Here is a 17,961-nt window from a genome sequence, read left to right on the forward strand (position 1 = left end):
AAAAACGAAAGCTTACACAGTCCTAAGAGAGAGACAGAGACAGAGACAGAGACAGAGACAGAGGCGAAAAGGTGAGGAGGGGTGGGGTGAGGGGCTACCTTGAGGGGGAAGTAGAATGTCGTAGTCTGAGGGCGTCCTGTTGTGGAAGGGACAGAGGGCGGCACGAGCTGCCCCAGAGAGCAACACCCCCGATTCAAAATGCCCACCTGAGAATCACAAGGACAGGTTAACGTGATCGGGAATGGCAGGCTAGGCACCAACTGCTCATAAACCGATAGCACACTGCGGCAAAACTATTTTAGGCCGGTACCACCTCTTTCTATGTTTAACATTTTACTCTGTGGTGGTATTGGCCAATGGACTGACACAAGAACACATTCACACACTCGTGGGGATGATGATGATGATGATAATGAAGATGACACTGAGCCCTAAGTATTAACAACAGTGTCAGCTTTGATTTCTTTCACACAGAACACTTCCAGTAATAAGCAGAGCCAACTACTGGTAGATCAGGTCCAGAACGTGACATCACCACTTCAGGCTTACCATACTCAAAGGGCTTGTGCTTCTTTTCCTCTGCAGAGGACTCCGAGGAGCCATTCTCCAGATTTCTGATTAAAAAAAGGCAAAACATAGAGATATTACATTTGTTCCCCATTTACATTTGTCCATACATTTGTCCATATATTTGTTTTTTTTTACCAACTCAAGACTGTTTATACTGCACAGCACCCGCAAGTTGCGCTTTGCTGAGTAATAGTTGAAATCCAGCTTGATCCAGGAAGTCATTCTTCCCTTTCATGCAACTCCTACAAGTTTGACCAAATCTACATTTGGCAGCTTTTTCACTTATTTATTGTATCTCTATTCCAGCATAAAAAGTTTGCGTCCCAAATGGCACACTATTCCCTATGGGCCCTGGTCAAAAGTAGTACATTATTTAGGGAATAGGGTTCCACTTGGGACGCACCCTCTGTGCTGGTACCTGCTAGGGATCCGGACGGAGACGCAGCCTGGGGAATGGGATAGGCACACCGGGTGGGATGAAGGGACCTGATACTCATCTTCAACACGCTCGGTTGTTCCTCTTGCTCTCCCAACGACAGGTGTGGTGAAAGGATTGAGGTGTCTGGAAGACAAAGCAACCATTTAACATTTTAAGACCGCGCAGGTCTTTACGATAAAGTATAGATTTTTCCAAGCAAACTTCCATTGTGCTACAAATATAGTACCAGTCAAAAGTTTGGACACACCTACTCATTCAAGGGTTTTTATCTCTATTTGTTCTATTTTCTACATTGTAGAATAATAGTGAAGACATCAAAACTATGAAATAACACATATGGAATCATGTAGTAACCAAATAAGTGTTAAACAAATCAAAATATATTTATATTTTATATTCTTCAAAGTAGCCACCCTTTGCCTTGATGAAAGCCTTGCACGCTCTTGGCATTCTCTCAACTTTGAAGAATCTCAAATATATACACTACCGTTCAAAAGTTTGTGGTCAGTTAGAAATGTCCTTATTTTTTAAAGAAAAGCACATTTTTTGTTCATTAAAATAATACCAAATTGATCAGAAATACAGTGTAGGCATTGCTAATGTTGTACATGACTATTGTAGCTGGAAATGGCATATTGCTTATGGAATATTTACATTGGCGTACAAATGACCATTATCAGCAACCATCACTCTTGTGTTCCAATGGCACGTTGTGTTAGCTAATCCAAGTTTATCATTTTAAAAGGCTAATTGATCATTAGAAAACCCTTTTGCAATTATGTTAGCACAGCTGAAAACTGTTGTTCTGATTAAAGAAGCAATAAAACTGGCCTTCTTTAGACTAGTTGACTATCTGGAGCATCAGCATTTGTGGGTTTGATTACAGGCTCAAATGGCCAGAAACAAAGAACTTTCTTCTGAAACTCATCAGTCTATTCTTATTCTGAGAAATGATGGCTATTCCATGTGAGAAATTGCCAAGAATCTGAAGATCTCGTACAACGCTGTGTACTACTCCCTTCACAGAACAGTGCAAACTGTCTCTAACCAGAATAGAAATAGGAGTGGGAGGCCCCAGTGCACAACTGAGCAAGAGGACAAGTACAATAGAGTGTCTGGTTTGAGAAACAGATGCCTCACAAGTCCTCAACTGGCAGCTTCATTAAATAGAGTTCCCCTGTCCAATGTCTGTGTTCTTTTGCCCATCTTAATATTTTATTTTTATTGTCCAGTCTGAGATATGGCCTTTTCTTTGCAACTCTGCCTCGAAGGCCAGCTTCCCGGAGTCACCTCTTCACTGTTGACGCTGAGACTGGTGTTTTGCAGGTACTAAACTTCACTACTTAAATCTGCTGTGACAGCTTTTATTGCTGCTTATTTGGGAAATGACCTCAACAGTTCCATGGCTATGTGTGTGTGTGTGTGTGAGAGAGTGAGTGTTTTGTGTGCACAGATCCGCAGGGAGACAGAGAGCTTCACCCTGTGGCCTTACTGTTCAGTGTCCAGCAGCTGCCATTATAGCTTCACTGCACTATTGCCCATAACATTCACTGTGCAACACAATAGAAAAATACCAAATCAAATGCCTTTGTCAGCTAAAAGGGAATTAGATATTCTGCAGCCAACATTCACAGAACCACTCTCAATCATGACTGGATCCTTCAGCAACCATATTACATTATTGGTACAATGCCATGTGCATCAGCTACAAAACACGGAGGGGAAGAGGATGTAAGAGAAAAGGCCTGGAATTTGATGGATTTCCTGACTCCTCGATTAGGATCAAGTTTTCCCGACATACACTACATGACCAAAGTATGTGGACACCTACTCGTCCAACATCTCATTTCAAAATCATGGGCATTATTCATTTGGAGTTGGTCCCCCTTTTCTTACTATAACAGCCTCAACTCTTCTGGGAAGGCTTCCCACTAGATGTTGGAACATTGCTATGAGGTCTTGCTTTCCATTCAGCCACGAGCATTAGTGAGGTCGGGCACTGATGTTTGGCGATTAGGCCTGGCTCGCAGTCAGCTTTCCAATTCGTCCCAAAGGTTCGATGGGGTTGAGGTCAAGGCTCTGTGCAGGCCAGTCAAATAGATTTTAGGGGTACTTTCTTACCCCCTTTTCTCCCCAATTTCATGATATCCAAATTGGTAGTTACAAGTCTTGTCGCATCGCTGCACCTCCCGCACGGACTCGGGAGAGACGAAAGTTGAGAGCCATCTGTTCTCCGATACACGACACTGCCAAGCCGCACTGCTTTTTGACATACCGCTCACTTAACCCAGAAGCCAGATGCACGAATGTGTTGGAGGAAACACCGTACAATTGGCGACCGTGTCAGCGTGCATCTGCCGGCCCGCACAGGAGTCGCTAGAGCACGATGGGACAAGGCCATCGAGGCCAGCCAAACCCTCTCCTAACTCCGACAACGCTGGGTCAATTGTACGTCGCCTTATGGAACTCCCGTTCGCAGCCAGCTGCGACACAGCCCTGGATCGAACCCGGATCTGTAGTGACGCCTCAAGCACTGCAAGTGCCTTAGAACATTGCGTCACACCGATCTCGACAAACCATTTCTGTTTGGACCTAGCATATGTGCACAAGGGCATTGTCATGCTGAAACAGGAAAGGGTCTTCCCCAAACTGTTGCCACAAAGTTGGAAGTACAGAATCATCTAGAATGTTATTGTATGCTTTAGCGTTAAGATTTCCCTTAACTGGAACTAAGGGGCATAGCCCAACCATAAAAAACAGCCCAGGCCATTATTCCTCCCCCGCCAAACTTTACAGTTGCCGCTATGCATTGGGCAGGTAGCGTTCTCCTTGCATCCGCCAAACCCAGATTTGTCCATCGGACTGCCAGATGGTGAAGTGTGATTCATCACTCCAGAGAACGTGTTTCCACTGCTTCATAGTCCAATAGCGGCGAGCTTTACACCCCTCCAGCTGACGCTTGTCATTGTGCATGATGATCTTAGGCTTGTGTGTGGCTGCTCGGCCATGGAAACCCATTTCATTAAGATTCCGGCGAACAGTTGCATGGCCAGACGGATTTCCAGGACGCGTACTCAGAGCATGCACTGACCAGCTGGCAAGTGTCTTCACTGACATTTTCAACCTCTCCCTGACCCAGTCTGTAATACCTACATGTTTCAAGCAGACCATCATACTCCCATCATACTCCCTGTCCCTGTGCCCAAGAACGCTAAGGAACAATCATGGCCCGCACACATCAACAGTCATGAAGAGGGAAAGACAACGCCTCTTCCCCTTCAGGAGGCTGAATAGATTCGGCATGGTGAATCTATTTCGGCATGGTGCAGCTGCACCATTGAGAGCATCTTTACCCACTGCATCACCACTTTGTATGGAAACTGTTTGGCATCCAAACACAAGGCGCAACCTCCAAGCTATAAGACTGCTAAATAGTTAGTTAAATGGCTTGTTACCCAAAACCCTGACAAACTTTTACAGATGTACAATCGAGAGCATCCTGTCAGGCTGTATCACAGCCTGGTACACCGCCCTCAACCGGAAGGCTCTCAGAGGGTGGTGCGGTCTGCACAACGCATAACTGGGGGCAAACTACCTGCACTCCATGACACCTACAGCACCCGATGTCACAGGAAGGCCAAAAAGATCATCAAGGACATCAACCACCCGAGCCACTGCCTGTTCACACCGCTACCATTCAGAAGGCGAGGTCAGTACAGGTGCATCAAAGCTGGGACCGAGAGACTGAAAAACAGCTTCTATCTCAAGTCCATCAGACTGCTAAACAGCAATCACTAATTCAGAGAGGCTGCTGCCCACATTGACACCCAATCACTGGCCACTTCAATAAATGGATCACTAGTCACTTTATACAACACACTCTAAATAATGCCACTTTAATAATGTTTACATATCTTACATTACTCACATCACATGTATATACTGTATTTTATACCATCTATTGCCTACGCCGCTAGGCCATCGCTCATCCATATACTTACATGTACATATTCTCATTCGCCCCTTCAGATTAGTGTGTATTCGGTAGTTGTTGGGGAATTGTTAGATTACTTGTTAGATATTACTGCACTGTCGGAACTAGAAGCACAAGCATTTCGCTACACTCGCATTAACATCTGCTAACCATGTGTATGTGACACATACAATTTTGATTCGATTTGAATATTTAACCAATATATCTGCATTGACCCCTTTTTGCACCAATCGCTTTATACTCGTCACATACGCTGCTGTTACTGTTTATTATCTATCCCGTTGATAAGCCACTGTATCCCTACCACCAGCGAATCCGGACACTTTTGAGACACCTTCCCTTTTTCCACACTGTGTTATGTTACAGCCTTATTCTAAAATGGATTAAATACATTATTTTCCTCATCAATCTACAAACAATACCCCATAACCTGGAGAACAGTTTGTTCGATTTTTTTTGTAATTGAATAAAAATAAATAACAGAAATAGCTTATTTACATTAGTATTCAGACCCTTTAATATGAGACTCGAAATTGAGCTCAGGTGCGTCCTGTTTCCATTTGATCATCCTTGAGATGTTTCTACAACTTGATTGGAATCCACCTGTGGCAAATTAAATTGATTGGACATGATTTGGAAAGGCACACACCTGTCTATATAAGGTCCCACAGTTGACAGTGCATGTCAGAGCAAAAGCCAAGCCATGAGGTTGAAGGAATTATCCGTAGAGCTCCGAGACAGGATTGTCTTGAGGCACAGATCTGGAGAAGGGTACCAGAAAATGTCTGCAGCATTGAAGGTCCCCAAGAACACAGTGGCCTCCATCAATCTTGAATGGAAGAAGTTTGGAACCACCAAGAGTCTTCCTAGAGCTGGACACCCGGCCAAACTGAGCAATCGGGGGAGAAGGGCCTTGGTCAGGGAGGTGACCAAGAACCAGATGGTCACTCGGACAGAGCTCTAGAGTTCCTCTGTAGAGATGAGAGAAACCTCCAGTAGGACAACCATCTCTGCAGCACTCCACCAATCAGACCTTTATGGTAGAGTGGCCAGACGGAAACCACTCCTCAGTAAAAGGCGCATGACAGCCCGCTTGGAGTTTGCCAAAAGGCACCTAAAGGACTCTCAGACCATGAGAAACAAGATTCTCTGGTCTGATGAAAGCAAGATTGAACTCTTTGGCCTGAATCGAGGGAAGATGAACGGCGCAAAGTAGAGAGAGATCCTTGATGAAAACCTGCTCCAGAACGCTCAGGACCTCAGACTGGGGTGGACAACAGGACAACAACCCTGAGCACACAGCCAAGAAAACGCAGAAGTGGCTTCGGGACAAGTCATTATGGGGTATTGTGTGTAGATTGATGAGGAAAGAAATATTTAATAAATTGTAGAATAACGCTGTTAACTAACAAAAGGCATATCTACCTCAATTATCTTGTATCCCTGTACATCGACTCAGTACTAGTACCCCCTCCCTGTATATAGCTAAGTTATTGCTACTAATTGTGTATTTATTCCTGGTGTTATAACTATTTGTTTCTCTCTCTGCATTGACGAGATGGTCCTTTAAGTAAGCATTTCATTGTTAGTCTACACCTGTTGTTTACGAAGCATGTGACAAATACAATTTGATTTCAAGGTTAAAGGTCCAATGCAGGTGTATTCATCTCAATATCAAATCCTTTTTAGGGTAACAATGAAGTGCTTTGCTGTGATTGTTTTCAATTAAAATGGTCAAAAGAAAACAAAAATAGCTTCTTAGCAAAGAGCAATTTCTCAAGCAAGATTTTTGCTAGAACTGTCTGGTAGTGGTCTAGGAGGGGAAAACTGAAAACTAGCTGTTATTGGCAGAGGTTTGGAACTCTCTTTCTTATTGGTCTATTAACAAATTTACCACCTGGGGATGTCAGCAGGCAGGCCAAAACTCCATCCCACCAAAACAGGCAGACATTTTAGGGAGTATTTCAAACAGATCTTACACTAAAAGTGCATTATTATAATTTTCATAATTTTACAGTATTATTCCAACCTCATAGTGTGAAAATATATATAAAACACATATTGTACACCCATTCATAAAGCTTGGCCGCAAAAAAATGAACAGACCATTGATTCAATAGTCATGCAATCTTTCAACGTATGTGTGTGTGACAATATTGCGGGAGAGACTCACTTGTGGCTGCCGTTGAGCGCGGGCAAGGGAGAGGAGTGTCGGAGAGGAGGAACGTCGTACTCATCACTGACATGGAGACCATTTGAGTAAGGCTGCAGACAGACATACAGACCAAGAGAGAGACACAGACTGACAAGGAGGAAACATCAGTATACAAAAGTGCACAAGTCTACGGTAATCCACTTATTTTCATTCATACAAGCAATCTCCATATACAAACATTGGCATTAGAATGGCCTTACTGAAGAGCTCAGTGACTTTCAACTTGACACCATCCAACAAGTCAGTTCGTCAAATTTCTGCCCTGCTAGAGTTGCCCCGGTCAACTGTAAGTGCTGTTATTGTGAAGGGGAAATGCCTAGGAGCAACAATGGCTCAGCCGAGAAGTGGCAGGCCACACAAGCTTACAGAACGGGAACGCCGAATGCTGAAGCGCGTAGAAATTGTCTGTCCTCAGTTGCAAAACTCACTTCCGTCAGCACAAGAACTGTTCGTCCGGAGCTTCATGAAATGGGTTTCCATGGCCAAGCAGCCGCGCACAAGCCTAAGATCACCATATGCAATGCCAAGCATCGGCTGGAGTAGTGTAAAGCCTGCTGCCATTGGACTATGGAGCAGTGGAAACGCGTTCACTGGAGTGATGAATCACGCTTCACCATTTGGCAGTCTGACGGACAAATCAGTGCTGATGTGCTTTTTGGTGTTAATTTAAGGTTTGTGTAAGGCATAAGGTTAGCAGTGTGGTTAAGGTTTAAAAGATCTTATGACTTTGTGTCTGTGCCAGCTCGTGACTACCCTGCAGAGCTGTCCTCCCAATAAATGCCAACCTGCCAATCCTTTCCAAATTGGGCAGAGGTTGGCATGCCCCCTGCAGACAACCACTTGGACACTGTGCCCACCTCATCTCCCACACTACCCCAGAGGACGCTACCCTCCAATTACAGGATTTCCCCCCCGTGGGTTCTGAGTAACCCATCTGGAGTGTGCTCACCTGGGTTGGGGTCAATGCTGAATCATTGCAATTATATTTACAAATTGATATTATGCCATTATTTTCTATGAGGTTTTTTCAAATGATGAATTTATCATAGTTCAAATGGAATTGACCTAGAGATCTTCATGGGTCTAAAAAGTCAAACCAGAACAGACCAGAGGACAATAATCAGACCCGAACCCAAATGGACCCGACGACAATCAAATTGACCAACCTTGGTCTAAATTGACCAACCTTGGTGGCATTGTTGCCAGAACTCTACACTGCAAAATTGGCTGGAGGTGGACTTCAGTCACTCTGGCACAACTTGCATGGATAAGGCAGTATCTGGCTGCCATCCACACTGGGTCAGTTAGGGCAAGGCTAGCAGAGCGGGGCTATGAGGGCAGTAAATAGCGAGAGAGAGAGAGAGAGACATATCAGACCTATGCCCCTTCTGCCCACCCCATGCGGCAAGGACCTCAATATGACAGCAGGACATATGACCAGGCCGTGAGAAGAGGAACAGGCCCAACCCCCACTATTACATCTGCCAAAGCCCCATCCTGCGACCTAAGAGGTATGTATCAGATGCTCAAAATGCTCTGCTCACACTTACTGTAATGGTCCTGGCCTAAACAACACAAAAACAACACTAGACACTATGGAACAGAAAGCGTTCACTATCTCATCCTGGAATATACAAGGTCTGAGGTCATCTGCCTTTGCCCTAAAGAGCAGGAACCCAGACTTCATCAAAGAAATTGGAAATACAGACATTGTCATCCTACAAGAAACATGGTATAAAGGAGACGGACCCACTGGTTGCCCTCTAGGTTACAGAGAGCTGGTAGTCCCATCCACCAAACTACCAGGTGTGAAACTGGGAAGATACTCAGGGGGTATGCTAATTTGGTATAGAGCAGACCTAACCCACTCTATTAAATTAGTCAAAACAGGAACATTTTACATCTGGCTAGAAATTAATAAAGAAATTATCTCAACAGAGAAAAATGTCCTCATGTGTGCTACCTTTTTCACCCCACTAGAATCCCCATACTTTAACGATGACAGCTTCTCCATCCTAGAGAGGGAGATCAACAATTTCCAGGCCCAGGGACATGTACGAGTCTATGGTGACCTAAATGCCAGAACAAGACAAGAACCTGACACCCTCAGCACACAGGGGGACAAACACCTACCTGGATGTGACAGCATTCTTTCCCCCATATGCCCCCCTAGACACAACTACGACAACATAACCAACAAAAACGGGTCACAACTCCTGCAGCTCTGTCGGACACTGGGTACTGTTAAAGTAATTTAAATGTTGAAAGATAAGGATGAAATAATTCCACCCTGAAACCATATAATTGTATGAAATTGATTAGAATCATAAAATTATTATTAATGATGTGTGTAGTTTTAGTCAGAATTAGGGTAAAAAAATATATCTGTACAATATATCTTTATAGTATCTTAAACACAGACTGTCTGAGCAAATTTGTTGCAAAATAGGAAGCCGATTCTAGATTTAATTTTGGATTGGAGATGTTTAATATGAGTCTGGAAGGAGAGTTTACAGTCTAACCAGACACCTAGGTATTTGTAGTTGTCCACATATTCTAAGTCACAACCGCCCCGAGTAGTGATGCTAGTCGGGTGGGCAGGTGCGGGCAGCGATCGGTTGAAAAGAATGCATTTGGTTATACTAGCGTTTAAGAGCAGTTAGAGGCCACGGAAGAAATGTTGTGTGGCATTGAAGCTCGTTTGGAGGTCTGTTAACACAGTGTCCAAAGAAGGGACAGATGTATACAGAATGGTGTTGTCAAGCGTAGTGGTGGATCATGGGATCACCCGCAGCAAGAGCAACATCGTTGATATATACAGAGAAAAGAGCCGGCCTGAGAATTGAAACCTGTGGTATCCCCATAGAGACTGCCAGAGGTCCGGACAACAGGCCCTCCGATTTGACACACTGAACTCTGCCTGAGAAGTAGTTGGTGAACCAGGCGAGGCAGTCATTTGAGAAACCAAGGCTGTTGAGTCTGCCGATAAGAATGTGGTGATTGACAGAGTCGAAAGCCTTGGCCAGGTCGATGAAGACGGCTGCACAGTACTGTCTTTTATCGATGGCGATTATGATATCGTTTAGGACCTTGAGCATGGCAGAGGTGCACCCGTGACCAGCTCGAAAACCGGATTGCACAGCGGAGAAGGTACGGTGGGATTCGAAATGGTCAGTGATCTGTTTATTAACTTGGCTTTCAAAGACTTTAGAAAGGCAGGGCAGGATGGATATAGGTATATAACAGTTTGGGTCTAGAGTGTCACCCCCTTTGAAGAGGGGGATGACCGCGGCAGCTTTCCATTCTTTAGGGATCTCGGACGATACGAAAGAAAGGTTTAACAGACTGGTAATAGGGGTTGCAACAATGAAGGTAGATAATTATTTAGAAAGAGAGGGTCCAGATTGTCTAGCCCAGCTGATTTGTATTGGTCCAGGTTTTGCAGCTCTTTCAGAACATCTGCTACCTGGAGAAGCTGGGGAGGCTTGGGCAAGTAGCTGCGGGGGGTGCGGAGCTGAAGTTGGGCTAGCCAGGAGGAAAGCATGGCCAGCCGTAGAGAAATGCTTATTGACATTCTCGATTATCGTAGATTTATCAATTGTGACAGTGTTACCTAGCCTCAGTGCAGTGGGCAGCTGGGAGGTAGTGCTCTTATTCTCCATAGACCCTACAGTGTCCCAAAACTCTTTGGAGTTAGAGCTACAGGATGCACATTTCTGTTTGAAAAAGCTAGCCTTTGCTTTCCTGACTGACTGAGTGTATTGGTTCCTGACTTCCCTGAACAGTTGCATATCCCGGGGACTATTCGATGCTAGTGTAGTCCGCCACAGGATGTTTTTGTGCTGGTCGAGGGCAGTCAGGTCTGGAGTGAACCAAGGGCTATATCTGTCCTTAGTTCTACATTTTTTGAAAGGAGCATGCTTATTTAAGATGGTGAGGAAATCACTTTTAAAGAATGACCAGGCATCCTCGACTGACGGGATGAGGTCAATATCCTTCCAGGATACCCGGACAGGTCCAGGCCTGTTCCTGAGGGAGCCGTATATCCTCCGCCTTAGGCTCGTCAGAGCGTTGAAATAAGAAAAATAATTCTGCTTGTCCGTGGTCAGTAATCGCAGTCCTGATGTCTAGAAGTTATTTTAGGTCATAAGAGACGGTAGCGGCAACATTATGTACAAAAATAGTAAAAAAAATAATTTACAAAAAACGCAGATAAACGAACACAATCGGTTGGGGGTACGTAAAACGTCTGCCTTCTGCTCCGGCGCCATTTTAAGATGATAGCCTATACAGGTATGATTAATCATTGCAAGTTCATTGACATCCAACTACCACATTACTGATCCAGTATTGATGATTCATTAACGTCTATAAATTGATGAAAATCGTTTTTGCAGCTTCAAACTACTCAAGGGACAGGTGGAGATAACCAGGAAACAAAAGCAGAAAAGGAAAAGATACTGCTAGCCGTGGGAACTGCTTTGAGAATGGAACAATTAAAAGAAATGGCAAAAACGTATGACGACAAACGAGCACCAACTCTTGAACAAAATCATTTTCTACAGGAACAAAATCGTCTTTTACCAGGAACAACTCGATTTCGCCAAAAAGAAACACGACAAAATCCATGCCAAACTAGATCAATCTGACAAGTTATCTACAAACAGGGGCACGCAACTTGATAACATGCATGCAGTTTTAATGAACGTTCCTCAAAGCAATAATGTTCTAGTCCAAATGCTGCAGACCAAAGATGATCACTTAATGAACACAATGACTAAGTTGGATGACAAAACAGCGGAACTCATGAACTCAAGTCACTGACCAAATGAGTGATGAGAGAACCCAGGTGAGGAAGATGGAAAAATGTATCTCAAAGCAAGCGGAGGAAATCTCATCACTGAATCTCTCGCTCTGCACTCAAGACCTCTACCTGCAAACTATGACAGATAAGTATGAGGCCGAAAGAAGCCAGTGCGACACATGTGTCTAACAAAAGTACTCTAAGGGCCCAGGGGGACTCAAGTGCTATGCAGCAGAATACCACCCTTAGGTACCACCTGGAGGAACTCCAGAACAGTCTCGCGCTACAGCGTGACTTCCCAACAAAGCAATCAAGCTCGCATCCGGAGCTCAGTACACAAAGGAGGGAAGACGACACAAGGTTTCAGACTACCTCTCTCAGGTGTCCCTCAGTCTTTCCTCTTGGCCATTTGGCACAGAGTAATATGGCGCCTCCTCGCCAACAAAGCTTGGCTTCTCCTCTCGGCCTTTTGGCCCATTCGTCCCCACAGGTTGAAGCAAACCCTCTCCGTGCACTTGGTGCTGAACGCCTTGCCAAAATCGTCAAAAATTTCTGCACCTTTGACCCCCGTTCCAGGTAAGCTGAACGACACTGAGACGTTCTTAGCAGACATACAGGACGCTAGGGATGGCTACCCGTACTGACAGGCTTTACCTGTTGAAGCGAACTTTGAATAGACAGGTGACAAGGTTCATCTGTCTATAACAGCAACACGTGCAAAACGACTATGGGAAACTTCCCACGGCTTTGAAGATAGAATTCAGTGGTTCTGCGCCTTTCAAACACGACAGCTCGCTGGCTAACACTGTCAAACAAGCTCGGGAGTGAACACCCCAAGCATACTATCATAGGCTTTGTTCAGCTTACTTTGGCCTACTCACTGAAACAGGAATGGAATAGCTACTACCATTCAAACAAAATGTTTCTGTCGAACATGTATGCCCACGTTGGTTTGCAAATCTCAGAACTCAGCTTTTGAGGCATCAAAAGTGAGCCGTGCTAAGAGCCCTGACATCTCGGTTTTCAATATTGAACAGGAGCACTCACTCCAGGTAGAGGGTGCATTATCAGCGATAGGAGAGTTGAGAGGACACACAACAAAGGTATCTACCACGAAACCGCGATACCAATAACCACGGCGGTCAAAATACCTATAAAGAACATTGAAAGTGAACCGACTACCGCTACAATCAACCTGATCGCTACGTTCCTACACCCAACCCAAACAAATTGTCAGGGCACAAGGGTAGCAAAGGGTTGAATGACGATCAAAACGTAGACCAACACTCCGTAAAAGACATGCTAAGAGAAGTACAAAAGAGCAAAAACATTTGAGAAAGAGGAAAAAGATACGTTTTTATTTTATTTTACCTTTATTTAACCAGGTAGGCCAGTTGAGAACAAGTTCTCATTTACAACTGCAACCTGGCCAAGATAAAGCAAAGCAGTGCAACAAAAACAACAACACAGGGTTAAACATGGAATAAACAAACGTACAGTCAGTAACACAATAGAAAAAAAATTGCTAATATGGTCACCCATCAGATTTTTCTTGATTTAAACTCGTCTTTGATTTAAAATGGACCATTATCATGCACCGGCATTTTTATATATTTTTTATTTTATTTAACTAGGCAAGTAAGTTAAGAACAAATTCTTATTTACAATGATGGGATGTACATCATGTAATTTATGCACTTAAATAGCGAATGGAGGACGCTTTCCCTGTGGTTTATTTTCATGCTAGCCAGGTAGTCTATACTCCTGTTGTAAATATAAGCAATGTGCTTAATGTTAGGAAAGTTGAGAAATACATATTGTCAGCCTATAGAAAGCTGATCCTCCTATTTTTATAAACAGCCATCACTCTGTTTTCTCATGCAATTCCATAGCCTTTAGAAATGTTGCGCAACATGAGCTCATGAAGTGTGTAATTCAATTTTAGAATACATTTGCATTGATATCAGAGTGATTAGAGGGAGAATGTAGCATAATCGGAGCTTGAAGAAGCCTAATTACCATGATTACACGGTCATGGGGAATTTGACTGCCTTCGTGACTCGTGACCGCCGGTGTGGCGGTAATACGTTCACCACAACAGCCCTACTGTGAGGGAGTTTTGCCGGGTGTGCGCAAATTGGACTGAGGTGATTTTGGGGAACAACGACAGAGTTCGCTAGAGGGACAGTATGAGGGTAGCCAGCTCCTCACTCGCTATTCTTGTTTAATTTTGTAGTCACCGGATTCGCCATCATCCTCGAGAGACAGATGAAGAACCTCCTGGCTAGCCAAGCTAGTTGGTACAGCTAGCTAAGCTAGCTAGCTAGCTACACTACCATCAGCATCCTAATGATCTATGACTACATCATCACCGGCTACCTGCAGTTGTTCTTCAATTACCTCTTGGCATCGATGGAGCTCTCTGGTTGTTACTTTCACCTGCTAAATCCCATGGAATCATTGGCCCTCTCGTTGACGGATGCTGGCTACGCTCCCTCTGTCCAGTTCACCTTTGGATGGACGGTAACATTAGTGTTTAACCCCTCTGTGTTTAACCCCTCCGTGTCCAAGGACCAAACTTTTCTATATTAATTTTGGGGCGCCCCAAGGTTTTATTGATTGTAAGACTTTAGTTGAGAGCTCTCAGGTGTTTTAACTTCACTATCTGCCGTCTTCAAGGAACCTATATATATACTGGTACCAGTTTCAAACCAGCTTCAGCGTAATAAGGTTCTAAATTGGGAAAGCAACGTTAGCTACAGTCCTTTTAATCCCCCCTGGTTTCACCTGTTTACAGGGTTTGATCAATATTTGATATGTGGTTGTACAATTGCTATACTGTTGATTTTTGATATATGTCTTATTCGAATCATTTTCTCATTTTTTGATTTCAACATTATACCATTTACAATTCATCTCAGGTTTTACTAGGTCCAATATTATTCTGTGGTCCTCTGGTGGTTCATTGTCCTTTTTGATAATTGCTATGTTCTTAAATTTTTGTTCTGTTCTATTTTGGACCATTATCTTTAATTTTATTAAAGTCCACTAACGTGGAAGAAAAAGGTAATTCTGTTGTCATTGTGTGGGTGTCACACCCTGATCTGTTTCACCTGCCCTTGTGCTTGTCTCCACCCTCCTCCAGGTGTCGCCCATCTTCCCCATTATCCCCTGGGTACTTATACCTGTGTTCTCTGTTTGTCTGTTGCCAGTTGTTTGTCAAGTCAACCACCGGTTTGTCTCAGCTCCTGCTTTTCCCCAGTCTCCCTTTATCTCACTCTCCTTGTATTTACTTTTGCCTGTCCTGACTCTGAGCCCGCCTGCCTGACCACTCTGCCTGCCCCTGACCCGTCCTGTACCTTTGCCCCTACTCTGGATTACCAACCTCTGCCTGACCTGACCCTGAGCCTGCCTGCAGTCCTGTACCTTTGCCCCACTACTCTGGATTATCGACTCCCGCCTGACTTGACCTGTCGTTTGCCTGCCCCTGTTGCTGTAATAAACATTGTTACTTCAACACAGTTGACACGTGATAGTGGGTCTATCATTTAGTTTCCTAATGAGCTGGATATAACCTTTAACCTGTTTATGATTATTAGGTGGAGGCACCACACTGTTCTATACATGGTACATATACAGTCTCATGGTATATCTTACCCCTATATCGTTCATGGGCGTACTGACTCATAGTGATACCCATACAGTGTCCTGTAGGCTTACATGCTACCCATACACCCCCTTCTCCACTACTGCCACTCATCTATATATATACGCCTCACCTGATAGAACCCAGGTCTTATCTGTCTATCAGTACTAGCCTAGTTAAAGTCATAACAAAGCTGCCTGGAGAAAGAGGGGTCACACAAACCAGCCATTATCACTCCAATAATTTAGGAAGGTGTCTCCAGCTGTCTTGGACATTTAACATGATTTGAACTCTTAAGTACCTACATATCAAACCCATTCAGAACAGTGGGTGTGATGTTTCAACCCTGGTGTGAAGTCTCGCCCCCTCGTGAATCACAAGATTTGGCAACTGAGCATTTTTAGAGTTAAACTGTCCAGACCCACGTCATCAGCCCCTCCCCACCAATACACGCAGACACGTAACCCCCCCCCCCCCTCCTGACTAGCTCATCACAACTGCAAGCATTCTCACAGGTTAAGGTATTTGGAAAATGGGGTGTAGGATTCATACCCAGACGTCACCCTGGCCTTACAACCCATACACTAGCCCAACCCATACACTAGCCCTTGACCAGCACACACACACACACACACACACACACACACACACACACACACACACACACACACACACACACACACACACACAAACACACACAAACACACACAAACACTGATAGACACACAAAGACACAGAAAAACAGACATATGCAAACTGGGGTAAAAACGTGGGTGTAAATAAAACATTAACATGTTGTATTATGTTTATCACCAAACAATTATCTGGTTATTAATAAATTGTCCAGACCCACATCAGCAGCCCTCCCCACTAATACAGGTGCTGAAACTAGCCCTGCGGTTAACAGCAGTGGGACAGTAACTGAAAGGTCACTGGTTCGATCCCCGAGCCAATGTGCCATTGAGCAAGGCATTCAACCCTACTTGCTCCAGTAACTCACTCTGAATAAGAGCTTTTGCTAAATTACTCAAATGTAAATGTAAAAATGCACACAGACTCACTGCATGTACCTGCTGTACTGAGGGAACACAGGAGTAAATAACTATCATCCGCGTAGAGATGAATGATACAGATAGACCAATATTATTTATATAAATAGTGAAGAGAACAGGGCACGAAATAGATCCCTGCGGCACACCTTTCGTAAAATCGAGGAAACTACATTTGATATCGTCAGTAAGCACACATTTTATCCTGTCCGTCAGATCGTTCTTGAACCAATTGCAAGATGCCTGATCTCGGCCTATTTCAGACAAGCTTTGAACAAGTCAGACATGGTCAAATGTATCAAATGCCTTGGACAGGTCAATAAATAAGGCAGCACAATGATTTGTATGGTCTGTAATGGCACATAATCTAAGACAAGTGTAGCCACCGAAATAGTGCTGTGTACAGGTGTAAAACCAGCTTGGTGCTCATTAAGACGTTTAAACAGTTGAGCTGAGAGTTGGCCAGGGAGTGTAAAACTTTGACAAGGCAAGAAAACTTGTAAATCGGACAGTAGTTGTCCAAGTCAGAAGGATTGCCTTCTTTGTGTAGGGGGAGGACTTGTGCTGCCAGAAAGCTGCTGCAAAAAGGGATCAAGTGACTCAGCCCCAGTGGATTTTTTCTCAATAACCCACTATTTACTAATCCATTAGAAATGCTTCATTGTGTGGAGTTATTATAAAGTCTTACCTATTGTTAGAATAATAGCAACATGCCCCTATGATGTTTTTGTTTGTTTGTGGGTGTATTTGAGAAAAAGAGTTCAAATGAGTGAGCGAGAGATACACAGAACCAAGGTGAAAATCAGCTAATATTCAGCAAACCACGTTTCTATGTTGCAAATGCATAAATCAACTCAATTATCTCACAAACCCCAACACTTGCAAGAACAGTCCCTGTTGTGGTGAATGACGCACAGTACTACATAGAGCCCTGACTACATGGAGCTCTGTTCCACATCAGGTAACTGACGCAAGCAGTACAATTTGATATAAAAAAAACAGATACAATTACACCTTATGGAACAGCGGGGACCGTGAATGAGACACGAACATATGCATACACACACACACGATAACATTCGCACTACACACACACACGCACACATGGATTTTGTGTTATAGATGGTGGTAGTAGAGTAAGGGTCTGAGGGCACACACTTAATGTGTTGTGAAATGTGTTGTGAATGTATTGTAATGTTTTCAAAATGTTGTATCTAGAAGAAAAAAGAAACGCACTCCTCTTT

General features: G+C 43.9%; 1 protein-coding gene across 2 annotated transcripts in view; it reads right to left on the reverse strand.

The window, feature by feature from the left end:
• cblb (Cbl proto-oncogene B, E3 ubiquitin protein ligase) overlaps window positions 1-17,961 on the reverse strand; it is a 180,518-nt gene that overhangs the window by 22,557 nt on the left and 140,000 nt on the right. The window contains exons 13-16 of one of the 2 annotated variants that reach the window (XM_055943014.1): window positions 7,177-7,268; window positions 974-1,132; window positions 550-614; window positions 99-206 (exon numbers count right to left, since the gene is read on the reverse strand). In XM_055943014.1, coding sequence (XP_055798989.1) covers window positions 99-206; window positions 550-614; window positions 974-1,132; window positions 7,177-7,268 — 424 coding nt within the window. The remainder of the gene's footprint in view (window positions 1-98; window positions 207-549; window positions 615-973; window positions 1,133-7,176; window positions 7,269-17,961) is intronic. The other variant, XM_055943015.1, reaches the window with a different exon arrangement.

This window comes from Salvelinus fontinalis, chromosome 13, assembly GCF_029448725.1.
Source record: "Salvelinus fontinalis isolate EN_2023a chromosome 13, ASM2944872v1, whole genome shotgun sequence".
Taxonomy (NCBI): domain Eukaryota; kingdom Metazoa; phylum Chordata; class Actinopteri; order Salmoniformes; family Salmonidae; genus Salvelinus; species Salvelinus fontinalis.